Consider the following 26,893-nt stretch of genomic DNA (forward strand, 5'->3'; position numbering starts at 1 on the left):
CCCCCCTTCCCCCCTTGGGCAGTGTCCCCAAAACCCTCCCTGAGCCCCTTAAGGTGGGCAGCCACTGCAGTTCCTCCCCACTCTCCAGCAAACAGCCAACTGGACTAACTGCAGGTCAGATTTACATTTCTCCCTGCTGACCACCCACCTCTCAGGTCTCCCATCCACACACATACAGAGATGGGCATCTTGGCCATGGAAACCTAACAGGAAAATTGGCCTGTGTTGAGCTTTTGAAATTATTGCAGCTTTTTTCCCCCAACTCTGATGTTGGCAGACTATTAATTGCAAAGACAAATGATGACTGTGTCTCTTACAAGCCTTCCTCCTTTGAATTTCAGAAGAATTTGTGTTTTGGTCCTACAAAAGCATGGCATAAGACATAAAACCCCCCCAAAAATCTCAGAAATTATTTTTGGCTTTTCACAAATCAAATATTTCCTCTGAAGCAACTAAAACCGTCAGTAAGGCAAATTCTGCTTTTATCATCACGATTTCCAGGTTATTCCTTTGCACTGTAAGACTAACAGAGCATTCACACTCCAACTGAGTTCGTTCTCCCTTCTACCAGCCAGAGGCTCCACAGGCTACTGAGAAGTTACTCCACAGTTATCAAAGTGGGAGAGAACTTTTGTTTTGCTGAAGTCAGTGGAATAACTTCCATTGACTTCCACAAGTTGGAAGTTCACCTTCTGAACTGAAAACCAAGTTTGGGTAAGCATCTGAAAAGAGGAGAACAAGCAAAAAAAAAAAAGATCTATAAGCTTTATGATTGTGTAGAGTATAATTCCCTGGACACACAGCAGGTTTTGCTGTAATTGCAAAAGATAAAAAATGCTATTTTTATTACAAACCCAAATGTTAGAGATTCTAGTTTTTGGATAAGAGATGGATGTGTCATAGAAGGTCCTTAAAAACCTGCTTGGGTGAGTAGTACAGATGGAATACAATGTGGGTTTGCATTTATCTGAGAACATTTAGAGCCATGATATATAGTCTACACGACAGACTTCCTCGATGTATAGAGAAAATATAGCCAATTTCTTTGTGTAGGCTGAATTATTTACCAGAGTGTTCCAAAGTGTATTGGTAATAAAACACTATGAAGTATAAGTAACTCCAGACAATCTTGGCTTATGTTAAAACAAGCTTTTTTTTTTTTAAGCATGTTATTAAGAAAATAAATCCTGAGAATCTGGAAAGGCAGGACTTACTCAAATGAACACATGCCTCTGAAGGATTGTGTTGACTCAACAGAGAGAAAGGTCAAATTCTCCCGACCATCATCCTAAAGGAGTTGGGAATCAGTCTCACTTCAAAATTAAATAGGTTATTTTGGCACAGGATGAAGGATGCAGAGATGGCAAAGTGATTCTGTGAAACTCACCTGACTGGGAAGAATGGCTGGTTTTAACTAAACCCAAAAAATATATATGCAGAGCACAATGATTTCACCAGCTGGCCAAACAAGCCATCATTTCTCCAAGCATTCCCTTTCTAGCCAGGCCCCTAGTAGTGAAGTTAGTTTAGAAATACAAGATACCCATTCCCTCCTCCTCTGGAGAACTGGACCATGGCTTTTCTCAGGGCTGCTGAACATAAAGCCAACTGCTTTTACCTTTCCTGGCTCCTTCTGCAGACTCCTTTCTGAGAAAAAGGAAAACCACCTATTTTTGGCTTGATTTAGGGTATTTCTGAAGGCTGTGGGGATCTTTCCCTGTTTACGTTTGGGAACAAAGTCACTTTTACACCTAGGCCAGTTTAGGTTGAAACTGCCCTCTGAAAGAGTCCTACAGTACCTCAGCAGCTTGCCAGAGAGAAACCTGACAGGAGCCATGGAATTCATGCAATGCTTACCTGGGCATCTTATTTTCTGACCCTAACATGATGTCTGGACACTTGTTTCTAATGAGCCAAATCTTTCAAGCTGGAGCTGCTGCAATGTTGTTCTTGATTGTGCTGTGGACAGCAATCCAAGCTACAATTTTGTATTTTGCTAGTTTTCCCACTTGTGTGGCATTTTTCCCCAAGTCCCAAATGAAGCAGCATGGCTGGGTTCTCTCTTCAGCTCTCATACTCCAGGCAGCAGGATCTGGCTGAGCAGCCTCCTATAAAAGCCTCCAACCTGGTCTTTCTGAGAGCAGGCTTTGGAATTAAACATACAGATGGGTATGCATCACCTTGCTTTTTCTAATATTCCTCATGTTTTGCCTTTCATCGCAAGTGCTTCATCGAGTAATTTCCAGTTGCTTAGGCTACATTTTTTTCCAGTATTGCTGACTCTTAACCCACTGAATGTTGTCCTTACACTTATCTCAACACGGCATCCCAACAGTTTCCCTGGAAATCAGCTGCTTTCCTTTTATTCCAAAATCTTTTAACCACAAAACACTCACCAAATGAAACATTACCAGGTAACAGAGACAGAAGTGAGCTAATTTCTGGGCAGGCAGTGGATTGCTATCAGATTGGGGCTAAGATAAGTAACATGGGTGTGAGGGTGCAGCCTGCTTGGTCATCTGCTGCTGTGCAATGCAGAGATTTTGCTCCAGTGCCTTTAATTCCCTCTGCAAACCCTTGCCTGGACTCTTATTAGACATGACTACTAAGCTCCATGTGAAGATTTATGCAGCAGCAGCTTCACTTCCTGCCTTAGGTATGATCTCAAGTTAAGCAGAAATTTAAGTTTTTGCAGAATTGTGCATTTTTAATGATTTTATTCCATTCATGTGCTTATACGAGCACAAGTCCAACATGTATGTGTAATTGTTATGCCCAGCTATGAACACGGATCTATATTTTCACTAAAAGAGAACAAAAAGCAACAGAAAACAGCCATCTATCTACTGTATAATGCCTGGGACATTGCAGATGTTAAAGCAGCTCGTTGTTTCTGCATCTGGAACAAGTAGGTCACACATAGTTATTATACACACTGCTGAACATGAAGCAGCCAATACCCGTGTAATGTATGTGAGACTTCAAACCACCTTTTAGTACTTTATAGCAGTACAGCATCTTGTTTGCAAATGCTCTGCTTGAGAGCAACTGATGGAAGGGGGAAGGGACCCAAAGCTGACTGACCTAATTGCTGCGTGGATGGAGAAGCTGGCAAAATCATTAGTTTCTTTTATGTTTTCTTTCTACACTATAATAAAGATAAATATTGATTGCTGGGGCAGTATCGATTGCAGGGGTCGCTGCAGATGGCAGCTGCATGATTTGCACAGATATCTTCCATGTGCAGAGCCACTTATTTGCATGAGAATGTGGTTTCACCCTCCTCACGTGCTTCAGTTTGTTTGCCTTACAGGAGCATTTACCCAAACTAAATGTACCAGTGATTAGCAGTAAAATATGAAACGAGGGATTGAAGGAGTTCATCTTTGTAATACCTTTTGTGTATGTGCCTGCCTGCTGTGGGTGAGTGGAGTTTATTGTCCCAGCCATGTGGACAGAGACCTGCTGTAATTATGCTGCAGTGTCACTGACTCACCTGGGAATGCCACCCTGGAATGCCACCCAGGGGCACAGCACGCCTGGGACCAGCCCTCCCTCCTTCCCCACTGACCCACACTCTGAACAAGCCCAGCTCCTTCCTCCAGGCATGGATGCCTCCCTCCAAGTCCCAGCTTGGGGTCATCAGTGACCCTCAAGAATGGCTTCAGCATCTTCTCCTGAGCTGAAGGTGTCCAGTGGGATCCTTGTCCACTTGCAAGGAATGGAAAAGGCTCCTCCACTGTGGGCCAGGCCTGTGAGGAGGGAACAAAGTTTCCTACCACAAGCACAGTGCCTATTGCAGAGCATGATTCTCCACTCCCAGCCAAGGTGAAGTCCTTGGGGTGAGTGGGACCAAGTTGCAGGAAGCACCAGGGGCATTTAGGCACATTTTTATCACTGGTACAAACCCTACAGTGGCACATTCCAGGGTTAGGCACCTGCTGCCAGGGCACTGCTGCCTCTCTCCTCCACTTGCAGCCTCCAGAAGGAGGAAGGGGCAGGCAGAGGAGCACTCTGGAGGAGGCTTCCTTACCTCCCTGGACACTGCCAGGCCGTAGGGGAAGCTCTCTCTGAGCACACCGCTGTGTGTCTGCTGTCCAGCTAGCAACCTGCATCTTACTGTGGGGGCACTGCTGCAGGCTGACTGCTGGTGTTGGAATGCAAAGGGAAAATATGCATATTTAACCCCAATTCATCACTGTGATTTTGATTAACTCTGCAAGTCAGAGGCTTGCAGGCTTTAATCTTGTTTTAAGAAAATCTTTATTACCAGCATTTTCCAACTAGAAACTCAACCAAAGGATCTTTCTTACTATTTATCTCCTTCCACTCTGGACATATTGGTGGACCTCTGAAACAGCTGCCCAGCATTTATCCAAACCATGGCTTATGCAGTCTAGGGAGTGCTCTTATTTCCTCAGTGGCCCATAAGGAGGAGATTAATGCTGGAACCCAGGTTTCTGCACTAAGCCACTCCAGCAGAGAGCAGGCACTCCATTTGGTGAGCACTATTTATGTACAGTGAGTGTTTCATAGATGCTTTTTGGAAGAGCTGAGCAATACACCACAGTTCAAAACGCTACGCCTCATTCTTCAATTCCTTTTAAGTATATCTCTCGGGGTGTTATGTTGAGTAGCCCTGTCTTACAAAATCAATTATTCCTTAGCCAGCTCAGAAATAAAACCCAAAGCAAGCAACACCAAATGTCTGATTTACCAATAGATTGCAACCCTGTGCTAAAGAGCATAGCCACTGCCCTGCTTTAAATATTCATGAAGCCCACTGGTGCAAAATGCATTAAAGGTGGGAATAATGCCAGTAATACACGATCCTCTTAGTGACAAGAAGCTTTCACATATTAAAGCAGCAAGATGTTAAAGACTTTCAAGTGAACAGTCTTTGTTTTTAACTTAAGAGAAAGAGATTCACTAATGGAATGCCAAACTGCATTCACTCTCATGATACTTGACTGCAGAATGGGGTAATAACACATGTGTGCTTCTGCATGCCATGGAAAACCTGTTATTACAGGGGTTTCTTTCCTGCCTTTCCTCTGTACTTTCCAAAGAATGTTCACACAAATCTTACCCCTTCAAGTAATCTTCTGTGTGCCAACCCCCCCATTAGAATCCCAGGAGTCTAGCCATTAACAGATTGGTTTTACGCAAATAAAAAGAATAAAAAATAATGGTGACAGAGTACAATAGCACAATTTAGATGAGTGACAACTGGCAATGAATAACCAAAAAAAAAAAAAAAAGAAAAGAGTTAAACTGGAGATAACAGTCCAGAAAATATAGACTGTGACAATGCAGAAGAATGTCAATTGTCACTTTAAATCATCAGCAGCCCAACCACATCTGCTATCACACCTGTGCTCTCCTTTCTGATCTACTCTGGCACCCTAGAAATAGTAGGCAAACAGCCAGCCTTGCATCTCCAGCTCTCTGAAGTCTGGCTCTGCTACCAGCCTGCATTCCTTCCACCTGGAGCAGATCAGGCACTGACCCTGCACCCTCAGACTGCTCCTGACTGACAGGAATTCGCTGCTGGTGCTGGGATGGACATCCTGCACAGCAGGTCCCAGGACCACCCGGAACTGCTGGATTTTACAACCCTCATCAGTCAGGTGAGAGCGCTAAAGGAGCCCCGCTTACATCTGATACTTGAGCCACATAAAAATAGTGAACAAATAATAAATTGACATTTCTTGGCAAGGGGAGTGGGGCAACATGTGCCTCTGGTGCCAAACGTGAAAATTCAACCAGATGAAATGAAATTTCCAACTATATTGGAAACAGGGATTCCATACATAGTCCACTTTTAGTCTAGAAATAAAAAGAATGAAAAGCTGACAGCCAGAAGGCTCATTGTTGAGGAGGATGCTTATCCAAGACTAATCAGGGGGCAAGGACAGGAAAATAGAGCTCTGTTATGGCGTATGAAGTTGCTTACTTCAAAGCAGACATTTCACAGGCTTTACATGGGGTGTGGGTTTTTGGATGGGAATCGGCTTTCCTGCCTCCCAAGAGTTTGTCTGGGAGCATCTTCCCAGTGCCAGCCCTTCCCTGCTTCCTGCCCCCAGAAGCCCCTTCCCCTGCAGAAAGAGTGCCTGTCAATAAAGACTGAGCACCTCAGCTCCTGCCATCATTCTGCTGCTCTGTAAAAACCAACTTGTTTCAAAGGGGAGGAATTAGATTGTGCAAAAACTGCAGTGGGAACACTGGGGTAAGTTGGATCAGGCAGTTTTACCAAGCTATTTCTGGAAAAAAAATAAACACTGCTACTCAGTGCTTATGATTAATAATGTTATCTTGTAGCTAATTTTATTCCTTGCCCCTCTCTTCTCCTGCCTTCCAATTTGGAAGCGCACTTAATTATGAAAACATGAGCACTAGACTGTGAATTTTGATATATTAATTTCACCGTGGTTTTGTTTCTACACTGCACCACCAAAGCTCTCAAGGACAACCAGTCAAGGAGACAATGAAAATCATAACACCTGGGGTAATTTTCTTAAGCAAAGTCAACATTAGGCAATTTCTTACTCACAAATTTCATTACATTACTGAAACCTATAACCATGATGCACCTTTCTCCTGTTTTTCAACACCACAATTTCCTCTGATGACTGAAGTCTGAGAAAGGACTCAGTGGGTTTTTTTGCTGGAGGTTTTTTTAAGGACTGGAACCAGAGATTACTAAGAAGCTGGCAAGACCAAACCAAAAAGAGCACAAATGGATAACCCAGACCATATTCCTGAGCTCCTTCACTCAACAGCAGAACAGTAACTCATTTTATGCCTGACCAAGGGTGCACGGATGCCCAACACTGGGCCCAGCTATCACATTCACCATTCATTTATTGACTCCTCTCTGCTCCATTCTGGTTCCCCACACTGGCCAGGAGCTCTGGCCTCAGTGTTTTACTGACACCTCACTGCCCAGTTTGTGTCTCCATTCTTTAGCTACCACTAGCCCACAGCTCCAGAAGCACCATCCATATAACCATGGTTATTTTGTTGTCTCTCTAAATCTGTTTTAGTTACTTAGAGAGAAACATGAGGCGTGGCATTAGGGCAGTGTTAGAAATATAGCTCTGTGAATAGTGACCTTTTTGATCTATTGGCTGTTCCAAAATCACAGTGAAATTATTAGCTCAGAGCTGGTTTAATGTAAGTTTGCATATATCCTAGGCAAAATGAAAAATAAAAGTCTGATAGAATTATTTTCCCTTCAGCTTTTGTAATTAAGGTTTAAAATAAAAAAAATCTGAATAATTTTGAAACCCCTTTTAAAAAATAAAAATTAAAACCATTTCCATTGAGAAAATGTCGAAATGTACACTCTCATTTTTTTCAAGCAATTGAGGGCAAGGTTTTCAACTCCAGCAAAATAGGAAAAAGCGAGACAGATTTCCCAGCCTTTCTAATGCCACACATGAATTAACATTATGATAATACTAATGATACTTTTTAACTGGAAAAGCTTTAGGTCAATTATTTTTCCCAATTCTATTTTTTACTGAAGTATGAAGCTGTAAAACCCCAGATGGAATAACATAAGTTATAATGGCAACAAAATGGATAACTGTTTCTAAACTTGGTCTAAATCGTGCATGTTCCAAAATTATAAACCAGGGTGTTTTATACATTCTTTTCAGAGTAATAACCACCTCAGTCACTTTGAGATAAATCTCTGTGTGCAGAAAACAGAGTATCTAACATTTGTAACACTTTCCAAACCGCAGTACCTTTAAATAATACAACATTCATTAAAATAGAAGAGTAGAGCAAATTACTGTACCAAACATCCTCTGCATCTTCATCACACTCTGCCCCAAACTGGCAAATGTCACAGGTCGATGTCTCTTTTTGATTGGTTTCACCTGAGCCTTCATTGACTGTTTGATGGAAAGCAGAAGAATATACATTAGTAAAGACAGCACTGTAGCAAAGCACTTCTCCCTCTCTAGAAAAATCTATTCACTGCATCAGCTTAATGTGCTGCTCACAAAGCTGATGGCTGGCCAAAAGTGTTCCTGAGCAGGCCAACAACACAGATTTCCATGCTGGCCTGTGATAAATCCTCCCAATTACACAGGTAAAGGGAAAACCAGAGAAAAACCCTTCCTTTTCCCTCTCTCCTCAATCAATGACCCCTTCAATTGCAGCCCAGGAAGGTCATGTCCCCACTGAGCCTTGCTGCTTTGTTCTTTGGGAAAATAACGGAGGAGCATTGATAGCATCACATGCTGCCTCGTGTCCTTTACCCATGAAGGCCTTGAGATGGCCCCAAGGGGATGCTTTCCTGGAAAATGCTTTGAAATTACCTGCCGTGTGGTGCAATCTAGTCCACTCCAAAGGCAAAACATTTTTCTCTGCAGAAGCACAGCTATGAGCCCCAAGGACTAGTTATCTCTGGCAGGGAAGATTTAGTGCTGTCCAGAGGAGAGGACAATCTCCAGCATAGGTTAAATTTGAAACCAGGGGAAAGTCAATGCTGATGTCTGCAATTGTGTAAGGTAAGGTTTGTACCTAGCCCGTAAGCCAAAAACAAGAAGGGACTGAAGGGAAAATCAAAATATGGGTGTAAGAGGACTGGAAAAAAATACTGATGGCTGAGTACTGAAAGACAGAAAGAGACCACTAAGGTAGGCACCAAGAAGGTTTGTTATAAGATCCAAAAGAAACATAATCTATGTTTCTACTGAAGTGTATAAACACCCCTTGGTATCTTTTGAAAGATGCCGCACTCCAGCAAGACTGTACCTAGAGATACCCTGCCAGCTGCAGAGTTATTAAACCAACACAGACTTTAGGCATCAATCAGTTCTGCTCAGACTCGTGCTGTTATCTGCACCAACAGCCTCTGCAGTGTCATCTCTCGTGCATTTGGAGTCAGCAGCATGGTGCAGGCTCCTGCACACCTGGCTGCAACCCACCACAGCTGGTGGACACACTGGAGTGTGTTGGTAGCCCCAGTGACATCCACTGGACAAAGCATCTGCCTGATGTGCATCCAGGTTGTTACCAGAGCCTTCTGTGGCAGAGGGCTCTGAGTTTGAAAAAGCTGCTTTTGTTATTTGCTCAAAAAAGCCTGGGATGCTCATCCTTTCTCAAAGTTGTTTGAGGAGAAAGGGCTTTTGCACCTAGAAGAGCAATGCCTGTTTTTCAACAAACTTCCCTATCCTGGACAAGTTATATAACCTCTGCTATGCTTCCCACTATGTGATAACAGGAATAATATAATTTCCTCCCAACAGAGAATGTGGAAACAAGTATATTAAAATATTGTGATAAGCTTAGATACTACAGTGATAGAAGTCACAGAAATACCACAGGTAGATCTTATCTAAAATGCTTTTTTCCTGAGCCTTAATATAGTCAAAGGAAGTATTGGTATTTTTAGGTATGGACTATGCTGCATTAATTTTCTATCAGTCATGCTTGATTTTAGACTATATTAAACTGAAAATAATTCACCTATAAAAAGCATTCTGATTATATGATTATCCCAAAAGGAAAAAAAAAAGGTAGTTTTGCTCCATTTGTATAAATTTGCTCACCCTTATATCCACGAAATTCACATATGAAAAAACAAAGGGGAAACCAGGAAAAAAACACTCTGGATTTTTGTTCTACTGTGTTGTCAGGCTTCACAGGGAAGGTTTGAGCTGTGGTTTTTCTGTTTATTTAAATGACTGAGAAACCCAGTCATTTATGTAGACTCACATACTATAAAAGCCAATGTACAAGGGTGGACAAGGAGTCCAGGTGCCACATCCTCACACCATTAGCATCTCCATGTGCTGCCCGTGTGATTCTGGCCCCACAGCATCAGGAGGCTCATATGAAATCCTCCCCACCTCCCTGCAGCCGCATCCAGGCCTGCAATGTTTCATTTACATTTTAAATATAGAAATCTCTTTTACTGAGGAGATAATTCTGACAGCCAATGGTGGCAGGGAATTTCCAGTGGTTAAGATATTAGGCAGGACATGTAACAAGTGACTATGGCACCTATGGACAGACGACTTCTTACAATAGCCAAGCATTCCTCACCTATCAGAAACAATGACAATTGCTCCAGTTCAGGAGGGTGAGAACATATACCTTATGGAATGGAGCTTGAATTTCTTTATTTTGTTATTCTGCAAACCACTTCCCTTGCATTTCCTTTTAATTTAAAACATATGCCCTGCTCTCTTCCTCCCTGCAATGTTTCTATTCATCACTGCCCAGCACGTGTCGCTTGGCTGGGGACCTCACACGGCTCTACATCACAGAGTAAGTGAAATAGCTCCTTAAACCATTAAAAAAGGCATTTGAAAGACTAAGCATGTTGAAAAGCAGTAACTGATTTGGAGAAGATCATCCACTCTGCAGCACATTGCAGTTCTGAATTTCTGTTTGAAAATAATAGGTCACTCCTTCATATTTCTCTGAAGAAGCCCTGTGACCAGCTTTCCACAGTCAATGCGCACGTTGTCATTAAATGTGCAAATGTGCAGCAGTCCTTACTAAAAAGGACAGCTGTTTATCTCCTGTTTATGCTCTTTCTCTTGCCAGAAATACAGATAAAATTATTCTTTACATTTCTTATAGGTGTGTTTTCTCGCCCTACACAAACATACCCACTGGCATATGCACCCACACCCAGAACTGACACACACAGGGCTTGTTTTCTCCATGCTGTGCAGATAACTGCTTTGATAAATCAGACATCTTACAATGAATTATTTTCCCAATATTTCCTGCTGCTTTCTAGCTTGAGGACTAGTAGATGCTTATTTTCTAAGGTGACTCTTTTTTTCTTTTTTTCCCTTCACTGCACTTGCTGATTTGCACTGCTTTTCTAACCCAACTGGAAAAACTTGTTAGCAAAAAATAATCTCCTTTCTGGATTCCTCTTCTAAAACAGAGAATGAGTCTTCTTCTCATGCATGTTAGGTAGTCTTCATATTAGCAACTATTGAGGTTTTAACACCAAGGAAGCTGCAGGAGCATAGTAGGGCTCCAGGGAGGCTAATCACTGAAACCCACCACTTAACTATTCACACAACAGAGAAATTTTAAGTTGCAAATTCCTATTTTAATAGCTAGATTATCAACTTTGAGACACCAAAGAAATGTGCTAACAAGGGTTAGAAGGTCACTAACATTACCTGAAAGTCACTTCAGAGACTATGTCAATCTCCTAAGCAATAGCAATTCTCAGCTGTAGAGGCACTACACACAATTTACAGAGTCAATGGACTGTGGTAACCACAACAGCTCCTGTTTTAATCATTTGGTCCTTCTCTGGCATTCTCACAGTGCTCTGATTAGATAGTTGTGATTTCAAGAATGTCTGTATTGTTTGCAGGTCTCACAAGAAAGAAACCATTTCTGAGGCATTTTACTCTGTCTCACTAGCAGAAAAAAAAGACAGATTGAAAGTATCATCAGTAGATTGGTTTGACCCTGTGCTTATTTCCTGTAACATCAGGAGAAAACTAAAAGCCCCAAAAATGCCCACTGCCACTGTAGCCACCTCTAATTTCTCTTTACATTCAATCTCTTTGAATCAAGTCTTCTGTAGGTACAGACCTACAAAATGGTTGTAGCTACCACCCCAAAAAACCATGCTAGGACTTTACCCACACAGCTTCCCACACTCATGCTGTATTAGGAGCTGGATCAGTGGTTTAGAGGTTTTAAAACATAGACATCAAAATCTCTGTGCTGTGCTGAATAACCCTTGCTCAGCGTCTTCTCAAGGTGCTCGATGAGTGGCAAAGCCAGGATGGTAATGGATTCCTTGCAATTTGCAGAAAAGCAGCTCCAGTGGCATGGTTAGGAGCATGCACAGCCTCTTGATGTGATACACAGTGCCACAGGGGACATGCAGGTATCTTGCCCCACAGACCATACTGTGAGGAGTAAAGGGCTGTGGGAAGAGTAGCTGGGGAGCCATGAGAGTGAGAGACAATCAGGTGACAACACTGGTTAGACACAGATCCCTGAACCTCTCTTTGCTAACACAGCTCTGAAGGTAATAAGGCAAACTCAAGAAAGCCTCAGCTCAGTCTTCACTTAGCTTTTTAGGACTATTATAACGATCTTTATTCAACATATTTCAACTACACTGGAGAACACAACAAAGAAACAATATAAAACATCACCACATGCTTGAATATACAAAATATGACTATAATGAATTATGAATTATGACTACTCTGATGTAGTCTTCCTTTGATCGATGTGATCAGACACGTGCTTATCACAACCTCTGATTCTGACTTGACTCCTCATAGTGGGATATCTTTGCTATTGTTGAAAGAAAAACTTCAAAAAAATGCTTGCTCTAGCTCATCCTAATAGGATACATGGTTGTTTCCAGCTATAAAATCTAGGTAAAAGCAAAGATCACATGGAGATGAGAGTTGATGGCCATTTTTGTCTTGCAGAATGAAAGACAATGTGCAAATTAAAACGTAGTGGAGGAGGATCTCTTCAGACCAGCTGAGGTGATCTTGCTACATGCTTCAGTCCTAACAGGAGTGCTCTGGGCAGGTGAGAAGGTGAGTGGATAAAGTGAGAAAGGTCTAAGCAAGGGGGGCAGAGAAGCCAGCAAGAATTTACTAAATGTGTGAGAACAAGCACTACCAGACAGCTAACAACACCTCACAAACTGCACCAGTAAAAGCCCAGATGCTGCAAGCGACTTCACTCTAATCAATAAGCCTTTTTTCCTGAAAGCATTAGCTCAGTCAAAACCTGCAAAGTGAGAAAAATGAAGGGTGCAAAGCAGGGGGTCAACTCGCCAATGACTCTGCCCTCAAAGTCTGGCAGAGGCTCAGAACGGCATTACCGTCAAAATGAAAGGAAAATGGCCTACAGGATTGGTAATAAATTCAAACTCTGACGTGCCTTGCTCTGCTCTACTTCTGCCAGCTGGCTCCATCTCAATAAATACAAATTTGCCCTCTCTCACACCCATAAACACTCTGGGGAAATCACTTATTGCAGGGGAAAACAGTGTCTGTGCCCAGCTCAGGACCCAACACAGAACTCCTTAATATTGAAATGAAATATTCCCCTTCACACCAACATGCCTTTGATGGTTCCTCCACAGCACCAAAGGTGAGTCCTTGAAACCCCTTCTCTGCTCTATGGGCAGGTGATTTAAACAGCACCAGGGCTGTGCCACACCTGAACTGGCTACCTGGGAAATCAGACCCCCTTTCTTAGGGTTTATCCTGTCTCAGGTCCCATCTTTGGATACTTCTGCCTTGCCATTCTCAGCCAAGCGCTGGAAAAGGTTAATGAGATGACTTCAGCATGATGTAAATACCTAGCAGGGTATTTGAGGAGGAACTAGATGCACCCAGCCAGCTCAGATGGCTGATAAAATGTGCTCTTACTGCTAAAGACCATGTAGATAGAGCCTGGCACTGCTTTGATGCCAGTCAGACTCAATTTGCAGTGCTTTTTAGCTCTTGTATTTATACTGTGATTCTCAGCTTATGGTTTTTTTCCTTAAAAATCATAACCAGTGAACTATCTCAATGTATAAGGATCTTGGTTTCCATGTATATATTTGCTTTGAAAGGTATGCCTAAGCTTTAGAGCAGAGGAGAAAATGCTCGTGAGTATAACACCAGAAACTCTCATGTTTATAATTTTTAAAAACTACTTTTGTAGGGCTGATTTGTGATTTTTCAGACCAATGCTGAGTTGATGTCACACAGGAAAGCAGCACTTCTGGAGCAGCTCACCCTGTGCACAGCCCTGTGCTGGGCTCACCCATACCTTATGGATAAAGGCTGTGTTTCTGCCCTGGATAAGGAGTCTCATAGTGCAAGAAAACTGCCTGGGAGTGCCCTGAGTTTGGGGAACAACCAATACAAAAATTGTTTCACACTATCACTAAGCACTGCTGCTCTGTCTTTACTTTTTACCTTCTGTCTTCCTTCCTGCCATGCCTTCTAATTCTCTTGGGTCTTTCCTTTTCCCACCACCCCAGTTTTCCAGAGGCACTTTCCCAAACACCTGGAGCAGCTCTGTCAGCCCAGCTGGCCCCTTGCTCAGCCCAGCTCAACATCTCAGGAGCCTTCTCCAGCTGTCACCCAGCCTGGGGGCTCAAGGGTCTCCCCTGGCAGCATTCCCACCCTGCAAACTTCGCTTGTCATGGCTGAAAGTGGATGGGAATGGTTCCCCAGGATCAGCGCTGCTCCTCTGCACCTGTGTGCCTGCAGCTCTCTCCTTCCAGCAGGTGCTCCTGCAGCATCCCTGTCTGAAGCCAGGCCATGACCCTCCACAGACCTCTGCAGGGACTTGTCTGCATTTCTACAACGGTGGCCAGGAGGGAATGGACTCGATTCTTACTCAGAGTGTATTTATTCTAAACAAACACCACTTGCTTGTTGCTGTCTCATGCATATTCCTGCAGCTCCCACAGTGCATTTGATAAAAAATTAAAAGCGATTAGTCGAGGCCAGTTTCTCCTAGCAAATAACTCTAATGGTGTTACAAAAGGAATGGCTCACTGAATAAAACCCTATTGTAAGCTTTCTGAATGCTGACATGAAACAGCTGTGCTTATTGCACCATTGTGTGGTCCCCCTACTAAATTTGACATTTGCCTGGTGTCTGTGGGCTGCCAGCACTGCAGGTTTAGGTGCCAGCACCTTTATGAAGGTGTACAATGACCAGCACTGACAGTATTTGCCAGTGTGAGGAAGAGTAGGCTCATTTAATTTTACCAAGAGCTTCTCCTCATAAACAGCTTTGAGTAAAAAAGCCAAAATAGCACATAGGGGACTATTCATCTCTGCCTTGCATTAATTTAAAGAGAAGCCTCACTTCCTTGGAGGAGAATTTTCAAGAAATAGATACATCTTTTTGGAAAAACATGCTTGCAATACTGCCAAAGCTTTGGTGGCATCAGTCCCTGCTTTTATGTATTTCAATATGCACAACAGGATGAACAAAATAACCAAGTGGACACGGCCACAGCTGGGAGGATGCAATGCCACAGGTCACCAATCAAGGCAATTATTAAAGAGCCTGAAAGGAAATTACTGTAGCCCTAATTGCAAGGGCCAGAAGATTTTTCGGGATCAAGGAGAAATAAAAAAAGATGATGTCTGATTCCTCCCTCAGGTTGACTTGCCTGGCCACACAGATCATTAACCTCAGCACTGTGTCAAGGAAGGTAGGAAGCTGCAGCCCAGCAAAGTGCCCAATATCTTAACGCTTTTCTTATTTGTCAGAAAATGCCCATCACAGGTTGCCCTGAAGCACAGTCACGTGTGAGCTTCTTCTGGCTGGCTGGTCCTATGTGCCAGAAAGAAGTGGAGTAGGCCAGGATGGAATTCTATAGATGGAATGTATGGGCTCCATACATGATGGAACACCAGTACTTACAAAATCTGTGAAGAAATTCTGCATGAGGTGGAGGCTCAGTTTGAGGAATACAAGGCAGTGCTGCCTTCCCCTGTAGATGTTACAGTTGGACAGAAACCACAGAAATTACCCATCTGTGCTTTCCCTGACCTCTGCCAAGAATTCACATCCCACCTGAGATTCTGAGCATTTTCATTCATTCTAGGCAGAGAGAAATCCTCATCACTGAATTTACAGAAATTCTGTGAAAAAAAAAATATCCAAAGCCATGCTTTCACAAAGACTAAAATAAGCAAGTCCCAAACAGGTGATGTGACTTTCCAGGGCTTTCCATACTGAAAGGGTGCTTTTGCCAGCTTTCTACCTGGTGGAAAGATTAACAGAAGTCTTAAATGTGAACCCTTACAGCTACTCATCTTTCAAGAAACAGAATGAAAGGAACAAAGATAAAACCTAAAAGAGCTGTCTGGCATCCACTTGGTGACTACTTCAGTTTTAAGATCTTTGTCACTTTGCTGTTGATTTAAGTCTGTGTATCCTTTTGAATATTAGTATGGCTAGCAAGATAGCAACATCATCCATAAAAATGTTCTTTATTCCAGAACAGATGAAACTCCCAGTGGTAAAAGAAGATTTAGGTATCTCTGAAGATTTCTTATCACTGTGCAACATAACTCTCTAATGGTTCAGTGCCTTGGAGGGTCATCTGAGATCACTTATCACATAAATCAAATTGGTGGCAGGCTATAAGAATGGAAGCCTATAGCAATTTCATGTCTTTGCTTGCAGACATCAAATCTATCTTTTAGGCAGACTATAGAGGAGATAATATTCCACTCCATTTAAGCCAGTGAAGAAACCCAAATCTGGGTATTAACCAATTTTTGGGAAGCTGCTTCTAGTCTCGACTGCACCACAATTATCTTGGGAAATGACTGGTTTTAAATCCTAAAACATGGATGGCAGACACTGGTCCTGGTTTTAATTTGCACTAAAGCTGCTGTAAAATCATTCTGGCAATGGAAGGGAGTGCCAGAGCAAGTGAAAGCCCAATTTTGTTGATGTCCCATTTACATAATCTGTGGTGTGTAAAGCGGATCCAGTGTAAAAATGACTTGGGTCTACCTTGGATGCAACAAGAGGAACAGAGTTTTTTCCTCCCTCTCTGCTTTTCTTCCATGTAATACTCCTTTCTCTTGATTTCTGTGGTGTTAATGCAGGTTACACACACATAACATAGAGCTGCCTTGGGGCTCAGGAGCATCAAGCTTGTGTGCCAAGCTCATTTCTAGCAGTGGGGTCTCAGAAGAGGGCAGTCCAGTGAGGTGCCAAAACTGACAGTCACAACCCATGTTCAGCCAGGCTGTCACCTCACCACTGGGAGCTGTGACAGAGGGCTCCTTGGCTGCCTCCTCCTCCATCAGCTCAGTGGATCCCCAATCCCCCTTAACAGCTCCTACCCCAGAATTTAATACTTCTGCAGCAGCACTCCCTGATCTGATCCTCTAAACTCTACAACCAGGGCTCATCCCCTGAGTTTCTCCTTTCCCTGTGAGAGCTCCCTTTAACAACAAAAACAAAGCCAAAATGCATCTCAGAGGTAGTTGTTACAACATCCCTCCTGACACATGTGAAGGGTCTCTGCCTTCCCAAGGCTGTAGGTAGGCAGTCCTTGGGTCTCTGCTGCAGCTCGGGGTGCACAGCAGTGCTGGCACCTAAAGAACTTGCCAGAAGCTGAGATGAGGGCAGCTGCAAAGCCTCCAAGTATTGCTGGAGGGGATACAATATTTATGCAACATAGATCATATCTTTTACATAACCCTACTCTTCAACAAACATGAAAACATATGGCATCAGTTAATTGCATGAAAATATTTGGTAGGAAGACAATCTTTCAGGACAAATGGGAAAAAACCCCAACCAAGCCGTTTTTCCCTTTTATTCCCATTATTAGTGGGGAGGTTGAGGCAGTACATGAGTACTAGCTTAAAGCATTCCTTGGTTTATGGTTCATGCAGTGAAACAGTTGTATCCAGCACAAAATCCATGAGAAACACTGGCAGCACTGCTGATAACCTGGGCAGAAAGGCAAGGCAGCTCATGAAGGAGGAGCACAGCCACTCCTGCAAGGGTGGCCAGCATTTAGGAGCAGAAGCCCCCATGAACCAGGTCTGTGAATAAAAAGGGGATCTAATTTTGTGCTGTCATCCAGAATTTACATGACTGGCAGAAAAAGCTTCCCAGACCTCCACTAAAAGGACAAACAGGCTGAGTGTGACACTTCAAACTCAGCCTTGAGTTTGAAGCAGCAGAAAAGCATGGATTTGAATCCATTTACACCAGAACAATGCTGCCCTTCTGAGTATAATTTTACAGACGTGTTTATGATATAGGGGGAGCCACATGGCACAAAAGGTTTAAACATTTAATCTCACTTAGCTTCAATACACTGCATATACAGAAAATTGGAAGCCCAGCAGGAAAATGCCAGATTTCATTCTCACTTAGTCGTGATTAACCTTTATGAGCTCGCTCGGAGTTCTGTCACCTGTGAAGTCACTCGGGGCACGCAGGCTGCAAAAGCCCTGGCTTGCTGCTTTGGCCAGGGGACCACAGCTGCTGAGCTTGAGCTCTCCAGGAGCTCTGCTGCTCAAAATGGGGGCACTCCCCTGCCCCAAACAGCAGTGCACCCTGCCCCTACATTCCCTGAGTGTGGGAAGTGTAAAAGGGATTATAGGGAATGAATGACCTGGAAGGGACTCTTCCCTTTTTCTTCCTGCAGCTGAGCTGGGTCCAGTTGAGCAGCCTTATCCCAGCAGACAACACAAGGCAAACAGCTGATACATATCACACTTTGCAAATATGCTCTTTTTCATTAATACTGATTCCCACACACAAACACTTTAGCTATATTCACTGATTGCATTACCATTGCAGAAGTGTAATTAACAAATTAAAAGGGAGGATTGTGATTCAGTTTAATTTGGGGGAAATCTTTAAATAAATAAAATAAAAAAGGGAGTCTGATGAGTCTGATGTTTGAGGATCGTTACCCTCTGCTATTTGCTTTAATTCTTTGGACATGCTCTAAGAGAAATGCTTTCCTTCAAACAAACATGTCCTGAGTAAGCTGCAGTGGTGGCTACATGGGTACTTAAAGAAGAAACAATGAGAAAAACCCCATAGAACTGAAAGAAATCCTGACAGATGCTGGATCCAGATACCAGATTGCAAATGAAGGTGTCTCATCATGGAGAGAGGAATGGGGGAAATGCCAGCTGCAAGGTGCAGAGTGATCTGAGCTTATTCACACAAAACATGCATATCTCCTACCCACAAATATTTGTGGAAGAAGGGAAAGCAGAAAATCCCCATACTTGCTGCCCTTCCAGATACTTGCATGATAAAATAAGCCTGTTCCACTGAGTAAATCAATGTTTGTAAGAGCAGTCAAAACTCCTGAGCCAAAGTTAGACTGAATTTCTCTCCAAACACCAACTGAGCACTCCTGGAAGAATGGCTGTGAAATGATACATACTGCCCCTCACATTTCTGCCTAAAACACCTTTCAGGTGATCTAATATTATGAGAAACCATAATCATTAAGGATTGATCATGCTAATATAATTTTCTGGATGGCTTATTAACCTACTAAGACATGTTTTTCTCTACTTCCCTTCATTAGCAACAGCGATAATTAGGTAAGGACAGAGTAGCAAAATTGATCATATGCTACTGCCAAGGGGGACAGAGAATGTATTGTGGACATTCAGCATAATGTTCTCTAAACTTGAGATGCATTAATTTTAGTTAGTACCATAGCTATTTTCTGCCTTTGATACAAGGAATCTGTTAATGTAGGTATTGTATAACAGGAGCTTGTTTCTCTCATATTCCAAAACAGAATTTTCTTTTTCCTTTAAAGATCTTAGCACAAAATGAGATAAGACAGGAAAACATCCCCTCTCTGTCACGGCATATATCACAGTCAGCCACCATACAGAGTAGCACCACACCATTTCAGAAGGCTTTAAGCATTCACCCATACAGAGTAACGCCATACCTCACCAGAAGGCTTCAAGCATTGGCCATACACACCAACACCATTTCATTTCAGAAGGCTGCAAGCATCAGCCTTTCTTGTTCTTCAGCCCAGCCTTTTATCCCCTCCTGTTGATGCCCTGCCCCTGTGTGCCCTCTGCTCCCTTTGGTGGTTGCTCAGTGCCCCTGGGCACTCCATGGCTCCTTACCTTCAATGTCATTCACCTGTCCTGCTCAGCCCCACTCCCAATCACCACAAACTGTGTGCCTGCACCTCTCAAGTTGTCCTCTCCTTATTTCAGTCTCCTCATGAAAGCAGCACCTGGAAAGCAGAGCAGCTGCAGAGCCCTGGCTGGGAGGCAGAGGAGTGAGCTCTGCTGTCACCTCCTGGGCAATAACCCCCAGGGCTCCAGCAGCCCTGCAGCATCAACTCACCCCCACCATCCCACTGATGTGGCAAGCGCCTGTAAACCCCAGGGAGACAAAGGCATCACAGCCATGGTAAACTTTTAAATATTGTTCTAAAAATGTGATCAAATGGCTTTCCCTGAGCTCTCTCCCATGTGAGCGAGAGGCAGCTTTCTGTAGATAAATGCATTATATGGAGCTGAAAAGAGTTGACATTACAAACTTGGCACTCTGACGGTGTCCTGTACGAACAAGGAAAGGGAGGATCCGCCAAAGCGAGAGCCAGACTTAATATAAAAAGCATCAACCCAGCATATTGACCTTATTTAAGCTCAAACAGCATAACACTAGAATACTTAATGTAAAACTGTAATAAATATTCTTTATTCTACATGCACATCAATGTTTTCTTTAAATATGCAATTCACTTGATATCTGCAATCCCCCCCTTCTTCAGATGCAAAATCCAAAATAATGATTATATCAGTCATTGCTTAATACATTCAACTGTGGCCCTGATTTTCATGCATGAATGGTCATTTACATATCATTACCCATCATGCTGTCCTCTCAGATTTTTCTTTCTAAACAGAGTAATGCATTTAAAGTTATCATTTTAAAACAAAAATGCTTAAAAAACGGACTTCCATTTCTTGTTATCTTATCTGTGCTCTTAGCAGCTAATAGAATGGAATATTAAAATGGAAAATTCTCAGTGTGTGTGACAACTGTCACAGTGAGAAGATCTTAGAGAAGAGGCAATTATCAAGGGATTTTTCTTAAATTTGAAACACCGATAAATACGAAGAGAAAAGCTGAAGCAAACCGACCAGAAGTAAAACAGTAATTACAGCACATTCTTCTATTTTCCTAACACAAGTCCTTGTTAGGGGCAAAGCTAGTGCCATGTTAGCAAAATCACTGCGGACATGAGGCGCAGTTAGAAGCTTTGCATGAATAAATTACAATTTTTCAATTAATACTGCTCATGCTTACAATTGAGGAAGGATTTTTACACATACACACACCGCCCCGCTCCCGCTACTTTTAAAGCAATTTTCTATTATGTTTAATTAGGAAATTTCTCTACAGAAGGCAATGTGATAGAAGATTAATTCTCCATTTTCTCCCCCACTGTGTCAGTAGACTCAAGTGGACACTATAAACCCCAGTTAAATACGGCGAGGACGATCGAGCGCGGAGCTCCTCTTGAGAGGTCGCGTCCGCAGAGTGTGGATCTCATTTCAACCCAACAGAAAGCAGGCAGGAAATGGTGTCTCTCCGTGGTGCAGTGCCACAGAGGAGCCATTCCAAGAGCTCCATGGTGTGAGGGTTCACCATGCCAGCTGAGAGGGTTTGCTGTCATGGCTAATGACAGCGAGCACCACCGGGTGAGAAATGGCACTGCCACAGCTGTCTTGGGTCTGCTCCTCCAGCAGTCCCACCCTGTTTTACATCCTTTATGCCAAGTATGAAACAGCAGTTAAGCAATAAATAATGAAATATTCGCTGGTGGGCAATACAGAAAAGTTTTGTTTGTTTGGTTGTTTTTTTTTTTTTTAAAGGGGAGAGACACAGGGTGCAAACTGTATTTGTTTTTAATGAACAATGAAGGGAACGAGCTATTTACCCGCAGGACATAAAACCCCATGAATGGTCTATTGCTGCCAATGCTGATTAAATATCAGGTTAAGGCTTTTTTAAATTGAAATCCAAGGCAGAGTAAGAACAATTACTTAGAGGAAACTCAGACCTACAAGATGCAGAAACATGCAAGATATTACCCTTTGATGGAGAGGGCAAGCAATTTTCTCAGAAGTTTTACTAGTGGAGTGGCTGAACACCAAAACAGAGAAAGCATGAATGATTTAGAGGAGGAAACGCAGACATGTAGCTGAGTAGAGATCGAGAGCTTTGCACATTGATTAACCAGGACCAGATTGTTATAATACAATAGAAGTTGCCAGTACAAACCTCCTGGGGACAGGAAAGGTCAGAACAGGACAACTGGCTGAGAAAATATGTAATGCAGAAGAAATTTAGAAGCTTCAATTCCAGTTTTATTCTGAGCTCAAAAAAGAATAAATCAGTATTTTGGCTAGTCCGATGCCTATTTATTCCCCCACATTTTGACACATTTATGAGGCATTCTTATCCCACTCTGCTTGATGCTGCTCTGGTTTCATGTAGAGAAATGCTCCAGTAGAGCATTTAAGAAGGGACAGCCACCTTTGCAGAGTCCAAGGGAGAGCTGCAAGGATGACAAGATTTAGAAAGCACAGTTCCGTGGTGAGCTTAGGGGAATGGAAATTTTTTACTCTGGTGAAAAGAAGACTGAAAGGAGACTACTCGTCTGATACAAAAAGGAATGTAAAAAAGGCTGCTATAAAAAGAAGGATAGTCCATTGTTCTCCACATCCATTATTCCTGAGACAAGAAATAATTGACATAATTTACAGCAAAGGAGATTTAAGTTAGATATTAGGAGATTTTGTCCCCCCAATAATTACCATGGGCTGGAACAGGCTGCACTGAAATGAAGCCGGTGTGCTCAGACGTGGCTTCTGAGACTGCTCCCATGCAAGGTCTGAGCAAGGGACAATCTAACTATATTTGTTCCCATCAGATTGAGGAGGTTGGATGAGATGCTCAGTTGAAGCTACTTTCAGAACCACGTGCCTATGGCTGCATCTTTCCTGCAAGCCAGGGAATGGCTGGGCTCCACACTGTGCACTACTCAAATCTTTACTTGCACAGATTCCCACTGAAATAATGGTGCACTTTTTGGTAACATAATTAAAACATTTTCATGTCATCTGGGTGTGTGATGTGTGTGGGGCCAGTATATATTTTTGCGTAATCTCTGAAAGTTTCTGAGGATTTGGTCACACCTAAGACCTCGTGGTCAAGATTTCAGCTCATCTGATCCTGAAGAGGTAGGAGAGCCAACCACATCTTCCTCTCTCAGGAGGGAAGTTTATTCCTTAGACACAGTGCTTTGAATATATCTGTTCCACTTGACCAAGATTTTGTTCCATTATAATAAAACACCTTTTAGAGAAAAGGCATAGACCTCTTTAAAATGAAGACACTTAAAAAATTGTTAAATGGACTGCAAAATCTACGTTAATACAGAAATACAGGTAATGCATTTGCCAGAGCAGTCAGCAATGAGTTTCCAGTGTTAGCGCTCAGCTCGTCACCCTCACGCCAAAATGATGCTACCTGTGGTGACTGCGCCCTGCTGCAGAGGGCAGGAGGTGATGGGAGCAGTGAAGCTCCTAATGCCAGCTCCAAATCTGGGGACAGGAAAGCTGGGAACCTCAGGGAGCCCTGCTTCCAACCAGAGCAGTGCCTGACACTGAAGGTGTGTCAGGAGCCTCGGTGGCCCGCGCGAGAGCCACGAAGCACACAGCATACAGGGCTCACAGCCACCTTTGTGCCGTGTCCCCTGGGGCTGCACTTTCTGCAGCGCTCCTGCCAGAGCACAGCACAAATCTGTCCCCTCTGCTCCTGTTTCCAAGCACTGAGCAGCCCTTCCACAGCCAAGGCAGCCTCTGGTGGTCCCTCAGCCCACCCCACGTAGCTGCCGGGGGCCACGCGGGGTGTGCTTTTGTTCCCCTCATTTTCCTTGGAGAGCAGTCAGGCCCAGGGCAGGATTCCAGTTCATTTGCACGGTGATAACACAGCCTTCCAGAAAGGAAATCCAAACCAATGGATTGGGTGCAGGCACATCCATCTGTCATCTCCAAAAAGTACACGGGTGCCCTGTGAATGCCTGGTCACTCCTGTAATTACCTGTTAAAGCTGAATGGGCAATCTTTAGCCCAAAGTACATGAAATGCATGAACATTTTTAATGATGCACAAAACAATTAAGAATATTACATGCACGGTTCCTGATCACCTTGAGATTTTCTCTCTACTTAGCACTGGGGAAACTCAACCTCTATAACCCTGCTAGAGCAAGAGGGCACAGCTAGAATCAGGAAACAGTGAGCAGAATAAATTGCAGCAAGTCAGGCACTTTTTAAAATGCAACTTTTCTTTCCACAAAGTCTTAGATAATGATAGAAAAAAATGTCCACAGTGAATTCTGATGTAAGAAAAAAAGAAAGAAAGGCCGGAACAATAAATGTGTCCCATGTGACAGCCAGGAAAAATGAAGGGTCTGATTCAGGTCCTGTTCTAATCAACGAGACTCTCTCCATTACCTCTGCTAACAATCCCACTAAACCCTTCATGTCTGGTTGAGCAGATAGAGCAGAGAGGTGAGAAGAAAGGAAGCCTAGCCACCGAAATGGCAGCTAAGCATCAGGTAAGGCAGTCACACTCATGCATAGCCAAGCAATGTACACATAGCTAAGCAGTGCAATTCGATGTGTAGATACAGAGAGGCAGAAAAAAAGGATCTGGCCCAGTGTGGTAGGGAAAAGTCTCCAGTTATCACATTTAAATATTCACTATAGAAGATGCAATGCTGTTCTTGCTCAAGACACTGTGAAAATTTGGCTTTGGGAAAACCCCTGGGGATAAATTCTACCTGGTACGTGGCTACCTAAAATGCAGGAGCTGCTGTGGCCCCAGACACACAGCACGATGAGGAGGGAGGGTGTGCTCCCTAGCTCATGGATGGGAGGTCAGCTTTCAGCTCCTCTCAGGCGAGTGCCCATCAGACTTCAGGGGAGCAGAGCTGCCTCCTAACATGTTGGGGCCAAGCCCTGTGTGTTCACCATGAAAATTTCTTAGGAAAAGCTACTTAGCATATGGGAGATGTGGGTACATTTCTTTTCAAATGCTGTTCAGAGCGAAAGAAGCGTAAACATCACCTAACCCAACCATTGCTTTCAAGTACCTTATTTTCACACCGACTTGCTATAAACTATCCCCGTAGAATTTTGTTGTAATTACATGCAGTAAAAGGAACAACCAGGTAATTACCTCAGACTCTGCAATAACATTTCTACATTAAAATGTAAGTGCAAGGTGCATAGCTTGTATCCGTGGCTCAACCATAGGAAAAACAGAAAACTACTCATTTGAGGGGAAAACCAAACATTAAAAAGCCCTCTGGCAGCTACCAGCACTGTCACAGTCCAGGCTGCTCATAACCCCACTGACAGCAGTGCATGGTTTTGAAAACAACCATGTGTGTTTCCAAGGGGTGTTTTATCCTCCTTGGGAGCCTGGCACCCTGAAGCATACACAGGAAAGCTTAAAAGGGTCCATTTATATGTGGAGAGAGGTAGTGGAGAAATCAGCTTTCTGACCCTGGTCCCTGAGCACGCCACGGGCTGGATTAACAGAGGCTGCCAGCTCCTTGCACTGCTCTCCGGCAGCACTCGAAATCACTGGGGGCAAGGTGGTGTTGGATTAGCCACATATCACCTCACAGGCTTGTCTTCCACATTGAAGAATTTTCTGTCTTTCATGAGCTTTTGCGCTTCATTTAAGCCCTAAATAAAGCACAAATAGCCTACAGGAGTAAACTTTACTCTCTACCTGTCAGAATAATTTCCTACCTGAATTAACTTGTGAATACACCTTAAAAAAAAACCAGACACATTCTTCTCTGTAGCCTGATAATTTGCCTGCTTTATTTTCCAAATGCCTTATTTAAGCTGCTTTCCCATTTTGGGTGCAAGTGGAATCATGTTAATACACGGACAGAGTGAGGAGCAAACACAGGCTCAGATTTTATGTGGTGTGTGATCTGGTTTATTCAGTGGTTTATACCCCAGGCATGATTCTCCCTCATATGGACTCTGTGCCTGCCTAAAGTCCTAGCACCTGAATATTTTGAAGACATCCTGCTATGAGCTCTCACTGTGGGAGCTGAGAATTTCCTCATTCTTTTGCATCAGCAGCAAAAAGCTCCCCCAAAAAGTCTGGCCTGGCTGAGCGGGAGGAGGAGCTTTAGGGATGCCCCATCACAAATCTCAGGAAGACGCTTCAAAGAGCAAAAACGAAAGAAAAGAAGAAAAAGAAAAATCGTTGGTTAAATATCACTACTGGAAATGCCAGCAGCCCCGATGAGCTGCAGCCCTCCAGACAGAGGTGATTCATGAAAGACCTGCCATCTGATAAGGCTTTCTTTCAGCTTGGCAGGCTCCTGCTGCCCATTCCATGGGGGCTGGCATTGTGGTTCCTGCAGCACTGTGAGAAGGTGGTGGCAAACCCCCACCAGCTTCGGGCAGCACCGCCTTTCTGATCACACTGGTCCAACAAACCAGAAACAATTACCAGCTTTGATTCCTGCTTCCAGGTTTCTTTTGAATCTGAACACCCATGGAGGACAGCACAGGCTTTTGCATCACTGCCCGGAATGTGGACAGGCCAGAAAAGCCCAGCTGTCCAAACCAGAGATGGCAGCCCTTTCTTTCCCAAGATAACCGTGGTTGTAGGAAGTTCACTAATGGTCTTGCTTTTTGGCAGAGCAGGACTCATCCTCTGCCCTCCAGCGTTTGGTGGGAGCACCAGTGGCATGCCTAGGACAGCTGCAGAAGTCAGGGGAGGGCTGGAAGAAGTCAGGGTGGGTTGCAGGCGTCCATCTGAGAGGATCCCAGCTGCACCACACAACCAGCACCCACCAGATGCTCTGCCTAGCTCCCAGTTACCACTTTACTGATGAAAACACAGATCCCCTTTTCTGGTCTTATTATCACAGGTAGTTTAATCAAAGAGCTAATGAAGCAAGTGGGAAAAACAGAGCAATGCACTGTGCTGGCTGCAAGAAAGATGCTTTAGAGGAACAGAAACCTCCAGTGACCTGACGGTTGGCGGCTGAGCTGGCTGCAAAGCGGGCGACTCAGCTCTGCCAGCACAATGGACCCCTTCCAGGAGCTAAGCCTGCAAAGAGCTCCAAGTGCCCGCCAGCATATCCAAAACCCTGCAGCAGAGCACAAAACACAGTTATCTCTTGTCTCAAAGAACCTGGTATTTATCACTCTTAAATCAGGCACAGCCTTCTTCATCACGTCCTTATCTGGATCTGGGTTCTCTTCACCATTTCCCATCTCAGATTCCTCACTGACAAAAGCACCACATCTGTC

The 26,893-nt window shown here is 43.5% G+C and overlaps 1 protein-coding gene across 1 annotated transcript in view; it reads right to left on the reverse strand.

Annotated features, from left to right (window-relative positions):
• Positions 1–26,893, reverse strand: part of TMEFF2 (transmembrane protein with EGF like and two follistatin like domains 2) — a 124,261-nt gene that overhangs the window by 43,955 nt on the left and 53,413 nt on the right. Inside the window, exon 5 of the mRNA XM_064433882.1 lies at positions 7,808–7,904. Coding sequence (XP_064289952.1) covers positions 7,808–7,904 — 97 coding nt within the window. The remainder of the gene's footprint in view (positions 1–7,807; positions 7,905–26,893) is intronic.

This window comes from Passer domesticus, chromosome 10 (genome assembly GCF_036417665.1).
Source record: "Passer domesticus isolate bPasDom1 chromosome 10, bPasDom1.hap1, whole genome shotgun sequence".
In the NCBI taxonomy this organism is placed as follows: Eukaryota; Metazoa; Chordata; class Aves; order Passeriformes; family Passeridae; genus Passer; species Passer domesticus.